Raw genomic sequence first — 13,081 nt, 5'->3', positions numbered from 1 at the left:
GCCGAGATCACAAAAACTCCACTACCAAAAGCGGCAGAGACCCAGGCAGAAGAGAAGCTGGAGAGGGTATTCATAGACGTGATGGGATTTTTCAGGGCGGATTCACTGTCAGTGCTCCGGATTCTGCATTAGGTTTGCAGACCAGTACACGAAGTTTGTGGACTTCCTTAAGGCAAAAAGCGTAGCACTGGCTAGCTTGAAGAGGTTTGTTCTCAGTGTGGGGACGCCCAGGAAGCTGAGGCAAGATAATGCGAAGTTTCTCTCAGAGCAGTTCAAGATGTATTGTTTAGATGCAGGCATTCTACAGGAGAGGACCATACCTACGAGGAGACGCCACGATCGAATGGGTTAGCTAAGAGGTGCAACAGGACACAGCTGGACATGGCAAGCAAGATGCTTGCTCGTTGACTCGGGTCTTCCCAAGATGATGTGGGGAGCAGCAATTTTCCACGGAACAAGGATCAGGAACTTGATTGCGAGACGAGGAGAAGAGAAAGAGCCAGCAAGGCTGATGCGAGGTTTAAAACCTAAGCTTTCAATTAGTAAATTATCTACTTTTGGTTGCACAGTGTTCAAGAGGAAGAGGGACAGCAAACTTGAACCCAAGACATCGGAAGGAAAGTTTGTGGGTTACACTGAAGGAGGCAACGGATACCTGGTGTCCCCTGACAATAAAGAGGCGCCCGATCTACTAGATGAGGGTTTGAAGCAATTGGGGATCAGGCAACCAGATGATGGTCATCAAGACGATGGCATCAAAAAGAAAAAGGGCACATCTGCTGCAGTAAAGTAGGGGTGGCATGACGCAGAGAGCGTGAACAAGCAAGAACCGACACTGAGACCAGATGCCTTGGGTGTTGAGGAAGCTGTACTATTTGAGGAATCTACTGCAACAGGAGGGAGTCTCAGAGACTCGGAGTCACTGGAAGAGTGACACAGAGGACTTCTCACAGTCAGAGATTTTTTGTTTCCTTGAGTCACTGGAGTACTTTTAGACCTTTGCGCCTCTTTTGCACCATAGACATTCAGGATTAAATTTCTACTGTCCGCAAAGAAGCAAGGTCATGTGATGCACCATTTTGATGTCAAGGCGGCTTTCCTGCACTCACTAATTTGGGGACAAGTGTATCTGGAAAGGTTACAGGAGCTGGTAAAACAGGAATCAGATGGAGGGAAGTATGTCGATTGAATGAATCAATTTACGGTTTGAAACAGTCACCTAACATCTTGTATATGGAGCTGGCAAACTTCCTACTGACACAGGGGTCCACCAGAAGTAGGAACAACAATTGCTTATGCGCGAGAGCTGTGACAAAGCGTCACAAATTCGTCTTGGGCTGGTTTGACGACATCATCGTATTATCAAGAAGCATGTCAGTGATCTCCGATGTCAAAAAGGCACTCGAGGAAGACAGATAGAGTATAAAGTGGTTGCTGGGTCTAGGAATGAGACGAGAAGAGGGCGACCGAAGTCGACAGTCGACCAAGATCGGTACATAGAAACAATGCTTGAGCGGATTCAAATGGATCAATGCAAACCCTCAAGAACTCCAAATGATTTGAATTTGAAACTTCAGACAGCAGAGAACGGAGACGAAGAAGTGGATCGATGGATCTAAAGAAGCTTGGTTGGATCAATTCTGTATCTGGTCAAACAGACGTGGCCAGACATCATTTTCACAGTCAACATTCTGTCCAGACACGCGAATGCACCAACCAATCAACACTGGATGTGCGGAGAACGACTTCTGCAATATCTTCGAGGTTAAAAAGGTAAAACTTACTTACACAAAAGAGGCTAGTTATGATTTATTTGAGGAAAGTGATGCAGACTAGTCTGGTGATGTAAACGACAGAAAATCAACAACGGGCTATTACTTCAAGCTGAACTGACGTCGCAGCACTCAGTTGGGGTGCCAAGAAGCAGACAATAGTTGCTCTTTCTCCATCAAAAGCAGAATATTAGGGCTTGGCAGCAGCCATTCGAAAAGCATTGTATCTGAAACAACTCGAGGAGGATTTCGGCATCCAACCGAAGTATACAATAGCAATTGGAGAGGACAACCAGAGATGTATCAAACTGTGCCTAAACCCAGTCATCCATAAGAGGAGCAAAAAAATTGAGGGGCAGATTGAGGCAAAATTTCACTTCATTCGCAACAAGACGGATGATGGCTCTATTTCAATTCATTACGTCATTACGTTCCTAGTCACAAAATGGCAGCCGACATCTTTACGAAATCCTTACCCGTAGCGAAGTTGGAAACTTTTGGAACTGTTTTGATGGAAACAGACTCTACGCAATGAGCTCAAGTCCGAGTTGGGTTTTAGAAATTCGATCAAATTATAGTCTTGATTTTGTTTAGAATTATTAGAAAGGTATTTTAACTTACCAGATTACAAAGACAAGAACAAAGACAATCAAAGCCAAGAGCAACACATTACTATCGTACTTTGACGTTCTCCCACTGAAAATGGGTGTATATATAGCTGATTTTTGAGCGTTTTTCCTTTTCCAAAATCAAATCACCATCTTGATCTAATATTCAGATCTCTCCTGTAAATCTCTAAATTCTATTGTGAAACATAAATCACACTAAATAGCACATTGAAAGTGAGGAAAGTAATTTCTGAGAGTAAGGTAAGCTACGTGTTACCAGAAACGTTGTCACACGATACAGCAGAAATTAGCGACTTAACTTTGACATCACAAATGAAAATCAATTAAAATCACCTTAACAATTTAGCAAAAAATTAGATTTTGAAGCGATGATGACGTCGTATGGTTGTAACAAAAATCATGACATGACGATAAAGACAAATACAGCAGGATAAGACCTTAACTAAAATTCAAAGAGTTTCTATTGATTATACAAAGAGCTACTACATCTAGATGAGACAGAGGCTAGATTGGGACAACCATTGAAAAAATCTGAGTAAGAAAATTGAGAACACAGTGAGTGAAAATTGGAGTGAAAAATTTTTAAGCCACTAAAACAGTTGTTTTTCTGTTCCGCTTCCTCTTCTGTTGCGACCAAAATCGTCACTTCAATTTGACTTCAAAACTATTGCAAAAGTGTTAGCAGATCTTTAATAAGAACAGCCACCAATACAATTCGAATTTGTAAAAACCAATAAAAAGCCAAAAAGATCCCCAGCTATTGCGGCTGAAAACACCACCCGCTCATCAGAAAGCAACAAGACGAAAACAACCCGCAGCAAGAACCAACATACCTTAAAAGAAAAAAACTGCATCGAAAACCACACCTTGATGAAAAATATAAGCGCTGTTGTGGGAGAACCAAATTGCCGAGAAGAAAGTAATTTCTTAAGCATTTTTGTCAAAAGAACTTAGGGTTTAAATGAAAACAATCTGCCATCCACTAAATTCGCAAAATTCTTAAAGCTGTTTTTCAATTCTTTGGAGGACATTTTGGTTAAAACGATAATTTCAAACGGTATCCAATTTATTCCATGCATGTTATGGACGTTCCATGGCAATGCAAGAACCAGCTATGAGAGGTTCCACAATAATATTTTATTAGCTTGCTGTGCAGTAAATTCAACCCTGTGAAGGAGAAAAGAAGAATCTCATACCTCATGGCCAGGAGACGGGCTCCAATATTCAGATCGGTCAGCTGCTTTAGATGTGACTATGAATTCGTCGTTGCAACCAAACTGAATTGCAAATGCGGTTTTGAAGGCTGATAGGAGAAACTGCAAGCTCTTGAAGCAGCAAAAGTGCGGAGATATGGAATACATGAAAGCAATTCTTCAGAAAGAGGCATTCTTTTTGTGGCGTTGGCCATTGAGGTGCGGTTTCTCACGAACACTCAGAACGTTGCGTTTAACAAACACGTGAAGTCAGTTTTCTTAATCACCGACTCCCAAACTACAGAGTCAGGCTGGTCATCAGGATTATACTGCATCATTAAAAATTGATTGTTTTGTTTAGAATTTAAGGAACATAGCTGGCAGATTGCCAGAAAATAGCCGCAATTGATTCGTAGATCGGCAGTCTAAAAAAAAACAGTAAAAAAAGACAGACCAAAAAATTTCGTCTTTTCATTGAAGGCTGATCTGTTATATTTTGATTAAAAATCTGTATAAGTTATTGCTGCCTCTATTAGCTGATCTCGAATAACCTTCATTTAGAGTGACACACACCCATCTGACCTTATCTCTTTGAATTAAAGTAAATAAAAGTCAATTTCAAATTGAGAGTCATTTTTGAGAGTGAGGTAAGTCAAGTGTGACCAAAAATTTAATCACGCGCATGAACAAAAAACTCGCTCCACTAAGAGCGAAAAATGACGTAACACATGCAATTCAGTTGAAATTGCATGAACGAATGAACAAAAAGTGGCTATGACGTCATATGGTCGTAACAAAAATCATGACGACGAAATAAAAAAACATAGCAGGACAAGTCCTGACGTACAATTCAAAGAATTTTCATTGACTAAACAGAAAACTAGACCAAGAACGGAATATGAATGGATTGGGAAAAATCCGATTCAAAAAATCGAAAAAAAAACTGTAAAAATCAAAGTGAAATTCCCGCATGTGAACAAAAAACCACTCGCTTTTTTGCTCCACTTCCTGTTTCGGCGTGACCAAAATCACCACTCCAATTTGACTTCAAAAATCTTGAAAATGTGTGAACAGATCTTAAAAAAAAAACATAGCCGGAAGAATTCCGGAAACGACTCGAAGTAAAAATCTATTTAAACGCCATCCAACTACTCATCATACACAACGTGCTTTTACTAATTTATGATTATCTTGAAACAAAGTCATGAAACAAAAAGGAAAAAACAAAATCAAATCTGTTCAAATATCATAAAAAATCTGATCAAATTTTGTTATAAATTGAGATCCCGAACTATCTATGCCAAAATAACTTCATCAAAACAACTAGTACTTAAAAAAACCACTTATGTGAATTTTGAAAAAAATACTGTAGGCGAAATTATGAAAAAAAAGCTCTTGAAAACAACTTTACGGAAAAACTGGAAAAAGTTACTAAACTTTTTAATATTTCAGAAAACATATATATCCAAAGAAAAATTCCTTTCAGCCAATAGGGTATCCAGAGGCTCGGAAAACAATAGGCAAGTCATAATAGGCAAAGAGACTTAGCTAAAAACAGAAAAAAAATGAAAAAATGCAAAAAATTAAGAAAAATAGTTGCAATTTTCGCCATTTTTTTGTCATATTTCTCAACAAAAAAATGATTCTTGCCCACAAAACTGCAATCAATTGATATCATAATATTTCTCAAGTAGAAGGGGCTTCTTCAATGCCCATTTGAGCCAGTAAAACAAAATAATCGTCAAAAAACGCAAAAATTAGCCCGAAAATCAGCAAAATACATTAAAAACCTCCGAATTATCATAAAAGTCATATGAATTTCCAGAAACCTTCAAACCACTACCGGAACCAGCTTAAAATTAAAACAAAATCATAACCAAACCTCTTAACGAAAATAAATGAAAAAAACTGCTTTAAAATGCCGCACGTGAACAAAAAAATTCGCTCGCTTAGAGAAAATTTTTTCACACATCAATTTCTCGCTCTCTCAAAAACAGCGGTATGAACAAAAACCACTCTCTTTTCGCTCCGCTCTTCACTTTTGTTCAGCACCAAAATCACTCCAAATTTTTTCACGCGTTTCATTTCCCGCTTCAAAAATCACTCCAATAAAATTGATTAAAAAAAAGGACTTCTCCAATACTCCTCTTCGAGTCGTAAAAAAAAGACAGCGCCCCAATACAATTCAAATTCTTTGAATTGTAAAAAAAAAGACAGCGCCCCAATACAATTCAAATTCTTTGAATTGTAAAAAAACCAAGAGAAGGCCAATAATAGCCTCAGCTATCGCTGTGCGGCTATTAATAACCAAATGATAATTTGACTACTTTAAGAATGATCAAGTAATTCTTTGATTTAAACCTTATTTACAGAGTAGATTTTATTGCATTCAACCCAACTCAAGCATAGTTTAAAAAATCTGCTTGCAGTCAGTGAAAACCTCTGGTGCTTAACGAAAAGCACGTAGATTTTTGAGGTGTTAACTAGTTTCGTAGTGATTTCTGCAGACGTACCCTTGCTGATAACCCTCAAATCGCAACTTTCGCTAAGTGAGCTCCTGGCGTGTTAACGTTGGCACTTCCGAATCTTACTCAGGTTGCGGAATTTCGAATCTTACCCTTGGTTGTTTTAAACGTTAAGAGCAATCATGCAATGCATATTTGCTTAATTTATTTGAGCAAAAATGTATCATGCGGCGTATTCTATGCAAATCAAATTCAAGCATTGGACGCCTCATTTGGCCGTTCGGCACTGATTCGTGGCGATATATTCCTGGCCAAAAAAGGCTTTTGCCGATTCAACTGAATATCTGATCTCTGAGACTGGCAACTTCCGAATTTAGTAAGCAGTCGCACACCAATTATAACCCCGTGTAACATCCGAGAAAGTGCTCTCCAACGACTGGTGAGAGGTTGTTTTTCGTAGTCACTATCTCATACTTCGGGATTTGTCTCCATGTGTTAAGAAGATAGAGAGGGGATAAAACGGAGAGTAGGGACAAAAGTAGGTAGGGTCTACCAGTTGAACAGTCTACCAAAATCCCGAATAAATTGAGGTGCGCAATTTCGCCGAGTGATGCAAGTAAGTCAGTCAATGCTTCAAAAACTGCAGTTTGTTCGCTGAGCTGGGAAGACAACCTGTGGCCATCAAATGCTAATTTTCACCTTTATTTGCACTCGTTTTTTCGAGGAATAGAGGCCAACCGCGCTCAAAAAATTTTACACTAAATTTTTTTAAATTCTGGTCAATTTTGGATAACTTGAATTTTTCAGAAAAGTATAAAGATACCTCGCAAAAGTAAAGATAACTCAAAATATACGTCAAAATTTTTATAGACGTTACTTTTATAAGCGTAATAAGGTATATTCGCTTCAAATACGTCATTTTTAGGGGCTCATCGTGTAACGTAACTCTTATTCAACCAGTTTTGAGTAAATCTTTTGAGCTTATTTGTTTCTCAAGTATTGTGTGGAAAAAAGTTGGCTAAACTATCATTAATATACTAAAGTTGCAAATCAGATGATAAAATGATAGATAGTTATCTTTAACATGGCTTAAAACTTTCAAATGATATATAATGAGTATAAAAGGGGGCTCAGACTCTAAATACACTAGAAAGACTTCACAAGCGTTAATAGTTGGTAATAAAAGAACAGAATACTGCACAAGACATCTCCTAATTTTTGAGAAAAGTCATCCTGAGGCCACGAAAAAGATGTTTATTTCGCCAACTAAATTCCGATTCAAATACCCTTGTTTTTAACATCCCAGTTTCTATTTCCCATACGAGCAGACTTATTAAATTAGTCAAACTCAACCCTAATTGAGCTCTCGGGAAACTATTTATGCACACTTAGGAGGAACCGGCGGAAATAAATTTAATGTCATTTTCCCGAAAATCACAATTCCTTTTAATGACGAGAGCTCGTACGAATCACAACGTATGACTAACCGACAGATTTGACCATTTTTTCATGGCCTCTCGAAGTATCCGAAACGGGTATTAAATGGTCCTTGTTTTGGGGGGTAAAACTATTTAATGCGCATGACACCAATTCCCGGATTGGCCTGTTTCGCGAGCCTTATCAAATCACCAGACATGGTTCCATTAAGGTACAAGTTGTTAAAATATAATATGGTTATCAAGATTACCTTTCATATCCACTGATAAAATTGCCGAGCATTTCCTTAAGTTCAAAAATTTCTAACGGAAATTTACGAAGGATAGTTTGCTGGCCAATCCGGGCTAAAGACAACAACTGTTTTTAAACAACAAGTCTGCACTAAACTAAGGTACAAAAAATAGTTACGCTGAAACAACACATCAAGCAAGAAAATAACAGCCACGTACATTTGATACTTGACCATAATAAACTTCAGTTAGAGTGACAAAATGCCATACTACGATCCCTGCCCGGATTATTAAAGTTTTTGGATGGATGATAAATTGGCTTTTGTAGTCTGCCTTCCACATGATGACTAAAATCTACTCAGTGAGTTAGTCAGTCAATCTGAACAGTCAAAAGTTCGGTTGAGTCGTAAAGGGGCATGAACAGATCGTCATCCCCTTCTTGTTCATCCTGACCACGAATATCCTCCCGTTGAGGCTCCAGACTCTCGAACACGTCCTCGACCAGAGTGATGGAAGACACATCTGATTTGCAGACCACTTGGTTCTTATTGCCTGAGCTATTCAGTAATTTGGTATCAAAATGGTCTCGCAGACGTGCCCTGTTCTTATTGACGCAATGCCCGCTATGGTTAGGGTTTTGCGCTAACTTCTTGGCAAAGGGTGGCGATGACAAATTAGGAGATTGCAGATAACTTCGGATGAAAAGCTGCTCCCCTAAAAATATTAACTTCAACATCTAGTAGCTAATTCAGGCCCTAAACTACCCCCAGGACGATTCGAATTTCGTTCTCCTAAGACCGAATGCTAAAAAATTTCGTGACTACAGGTGGGAAATTGAAGGCATTATAAGCAGAAGAGCTAGCAGAATCTCAAATTGAAATTCCTTTATCTTTATCTGGCATCCAGCTAATATCTCATCCAGCTCATTGTTGCGACGTTGACTTCGGTAGTATCCAGCTGGGGCTTAGGTATGCTACCATTAGGCGGGGGCAACTGGGGGATCAACCTTTTAAGATTAGAAACCGCCTTTCATACCATGAAATTGTCTCTTCAAAACAGCTTAGGTAAATCGCATATCTCGAGCCTAGTCAGACATTAAGGCTCTAAGAGAACTGCTCAGACACTTAATGCCCTCCTGGCTTTACCTGTTTATCCCGGTTTGAAGAAGAAAAGTTCAAATGGTTTGACGAAAAATCGGTCAAGCAAAAAATCGCTTAAAACAAGACACGTGATATTGCTAAAACCTTCGTTTGAGAGCAGTTGGAAACATTGCTTCCCATATCACCGATTAGGATGGAATGACAAAAAAATTGATCGTTGTACAAAAACATTTTAAAAGTGCGAACTATTTTGATTGGTTTTGGTAGTTAGACATACTCTTGTTTCTAAAAGAAAGGATACAGTGGCTATTACAACAGCCAAAGAGAATAAGAGATGATAGCAAAGATAAATAAGAAAAAAGTCAAAGTGTGATTTCGTTTTCCGATACTGATTCTGGTCGCTTTCAATTGCTTTGCTGAGAAACTGTGTTTAATGCACTTCGAGCAGAATGAGAAAAAAACTAACCTACAGATAACACGTGAAATGTCAAAACATAACTGACTAAAGTCGGGTGAATTGCTCTCAAAAGACCGGCGAGAGGTTGGCATCGTCAGTAGCTAGCCACGGTTGAGATAGGCTAGCTTTAGCTTAATTATAGGGGCGCACTTTGAGAAAGACTGTCCCAGAAAGAAACTAGCCTAGATAAGTAAAATAAAATTTCATGCGAAATGTCGAAAAAGCGGCAAAATGAGGCGAAGAGAAACAAATTTTGTTCAACAAAGTAAAAAGACATTGCCGGACAAGTCCTGACACAATAAAAGATTTTTCATTAACTAAAGAAAAAAAGTTGAATTCGAAGGGACTATGAATGGATTGAGAAAACCAATTAGAAAACAATCAGATAAAATCGAAAACAGTAAAAATAATTGTCAAAATTCCGCGTATGAGCAAAAAACAAGAGCGAGAAAGCGAGAAATTTTTTTTTGTTAAATCATTTTTTGGATGCTTTCTTTGAAAGGATTGTTACAATAGATTGTCATTTTATGATATGAGTAAATTTAAAAGATTGTGGGAAAGCAGCCAACGATAAATCTCGAAAAAGGAGAAAAACCGAGCACAGAAAAGAATTAAAGGATAAAAAATGAAAAAAAGTTTTCAAAATGTTCTCTAAAAATAGTGAAGTCTTTATAACTGTTCTCAATACAACCTGTAATGACAAAATTGAACAAAGAAAAAGTTCTGAAAAGCAGAAAAAAAGAAGGCCAAAAAATCATAAAACAGAAAAGTGAAGCAAAAAATATGTTTAGATTCAGATCATGTCCTAGAACACAAACAAAATGAGATTGATAGTAACGAAATCGGAAAGTTGGAAAAATCAACACAAAAACTAATTTTAACCATAAAATTACCTCAAACACAAAAAAAACATTAATAGAGCAAACAAGCGTCTAAGACGGCAAAACCGCAAAAATAAAGCAAGAATGCATATAGAACTCTTATCTATGATTGAGATGCTCAGAAATGCTCCCAAAGTAAATGCAATTCTGAATGCTGTTGAAACAGATTATAACCCTCTTTTCTTTGTTTTCATCAATTCGTTGAGCCGTTTGGCCGAAACACTTAGTTCTCACACAAAAAGGACGCTCCACCAATACTCCTCTGCGAGTCGTTAAAACGGCAGCACCCCAATACAATTCAAATTCTTTGAATTGTAATGAAAAAATAAAACAAACCCGGACGACAACCGGGGAAATAGCCGCGTTGATTCCCATAACCACGGGAAAAAATTGAATTGCTTTGCTGAGCAACTGCTGTCTAAAAACACCATTTAGCAGAATGACAGAAGAGTAAAATTAGCCTAAAGAAGTCGAACATAAGCGACTAACGTCGGGCGAATTGCTCTCAAACGACCGGCGAGCGGTTGGCTTTGTCAACAGCTAGCCACGGTTTAGTGACCTCAGGGCGCTACCTCTTTATCTCGTTTCTGAAGACGAAAGTCAGATGGGTCAGACGAAAAATCGGCCCAGCGAAAAATTGCATAAGACAAACAAGATTAATATATTTGCTACAAATTGCTTTTGAGCGCAATCAACAATAGTTTCCTAAAGAGCGCCTGTTAGATCATTTATGATGAAAAACATTTCAACTATAACTCATTGATAATGAGGATCAGAGATGATGATATTACGCCAATTAACAGCAGCTGAAGTGCGGCATCAACAAAGAGAGAGAGAGAGAGAGAGAGAGAGAAATAAAACTTGAACGAGAAAGAGAACGAAAGGAAACCTAACCGAAAGAGACAGGAATATCTTCCATAATTGGATTCGACAATGCAACTTCTAGTTAATATAGAAAAAAATCTGAAAAAGGCACAAAATCAAAAAATGTTTTCATTTTCTCAAGAAACAAAAGTTCAAAACCATTTTCTGTATCGAAAGTTCTGTCAAGTAACCCATCTCTGATACTTGAAAAGTTTCGTTGGCCAATAATGGTCGTTAAACTCACAAGGACAAAATATATTGAAAAAATTTTCAAATTTTAACAAAATCTTGCTAGAATACAAAACATTAATATCTTAAGAGTCATTTCATAGTCTCAAGAGGCTATCCCGTATCCCCGTTTCAAGCCTGAAATAGTTTCACAGGCTCATAAAGATCCATACACTTGGAACATAGAAATTTTCCAAAAATGGGGGCTGATTGGGGCGAAACACTAGGGCGGGGGGCAACAGCGCGGTGGGGGGTCAACATTGGGGGTGTCTTCAACCTCTAAGAACCAACCTTCACACCATAAGTATAGTATAAGTATAAGTCTCCAACAGTTTGAGCTGAAACAGAGCTGTAAAGCTCTAAGAGAACTCAATGCCCGCTGGGCGCTACCTGTTTATCGCGTTTTTGAGACGAAAAGTCAAAAGCGTCAGGCGAAAAATCAGTCAAGCGAAAAATCGGATAAAAAAGACCAACAGGACTAATATAATTGCTACAAACTTCGTTTGAGAGAAATTAAAAAGATTTCACGCAAAATGTTGAAAAAGCTGTGAAAGTAAAGCAAAAAAATTTTAGTAAAAAAATGAAAAATAGGAGCACTATAATAGCCGGCTGAGAAGCTGAGGCGGCTATTACTAATGTAGTTATCACGAAAAAGACCGAACTCAGCCAAAATTCTTGAATGTTTGTTCCAACCAATTTTGGGGTGAGGAACTGAGGCCAGGGGAACTTTTTTGTTAGGACGTTTGTGGCCCATCGATATTTTTCTTTGCATGGAAAAAACATTATGTCAGACGAAATGCTCTCGAATCAGAACCGGGAGCTCGAATCTATTGCAGCCTGCTTCGATGAGGGGAGTGGGTAACTAAATTCACTGCAGGGGGCTTCTAATGACGTCATTTTACGTTATTATATAACACCGTAATCACCAATAAAATTTAGAGTAAAAAACTACACCAATTGTCGCACTTTTAATTTGACTTAAGGAGTGGACTGCAGCCAATTGAGTTCAGATGCTGACACTTGCGAATGAGAGAAAATTAGATGACAAAAAACGAAAACCTCAAGCACGCAATTTTTTTTAGTTGTCCAATTATTTTACAAGAAAACAAGGGTAACTTTTTCTTGTTCACGTGCACTCAAGTAGAACGATTCAAGGGACTGAATTCAGTCAAAACTCTAGAACAATTGTTTCCACCTATTTGAGGGGTGAGGAACTTAGGCCAGGGGAACTTTTTTGTTTGGACGTTTGTGGCCCAGCGATATTTCTCTTTACATGGAGAAAACATTATGTCGGAAGAAATGTTCTCGAACGACTAGCCGGAGCTCAAATCTTTTGCAGCCTGCTTTGATGAGGGGAGTGGGTAACTATATTCACTACGCGGGGATAAAAACAGAAAAAAGAAGCAAAAAATTGTTTAGATTCAGCTCATTTTCTAGAACTCGAACAAACTGAGATTGATAATAACGAAATCCAAGTCACAAAACACAAAAACTAATTTCAACCAAAAAATTCCTCAAACACAAAATACATGAATACAGAGTAGAAAGCGTCAAAGACGTCAAAACCGCAAAAATAGCGCAAGAATGCATATAAAACTAATCTATGATTGAGATGCTCAGTGTGAATGCTGTTGAATAAGAATATAACCCTCTCTACTCTGTTTTCATCAATTCGTTGAGCTGTTTGGCATAAACAATTAGTTTTCACTCAAAAAGGACGCTCCACCATTACTCCTCTGCGAGTCGTTAAAAAAGGCAGCAGCCCAAAACAATTCAAGTTCTTTGAATTGTGATGAAAAAATAAAACAAACCCGGACGACAACCG

At 38.2% G+C, this 13,081-nt stretch overlaps 1 protein-coding gene across 1 annotated transcript in view; it reads right to left on the bottom strand.

Moving 5' to 3' along the window:
- Positions 1 to 7,799: 7,799 nt before the first annotated feature.
- LOC142342623 (uncharacterized) overlaps positions 7,800 to 13,081 on the bottom strand; it is a 63,424-nt gene continuing 58,142 nt past the window's right edge. Inside the window, exon 15 of the mRNA XM_075394043.1 lies at positions 7,800 to 8,440. Within this exon, the coding sequence (XP_075250158.1) occupies positions 8,097 to 8,440 (344 nt within the window). The 3' untranslated portion in view covers positions 7,800 to 8,096. The remainder of the gene's footprint in view (positions 8,441 to 13,081) is intronic.

This window comes from Convolutriloba macropyga, chromosome 7 (genome assembly GCF_964194025.1).
Source record: "Convolutriloba macropyga chromosome 7, txConMacr16.3, whole genome shotgun sequence".
Taxonomy (NCBI): Eukaryota; Metazoa; Xenacoelomorpha; order Acoela; family Convolutidae; genus Convolutriloba; species Convolutriloba macropyga.
This window is presented reverse-complemented; position numbering and strand designations above follow the sequence as displayed.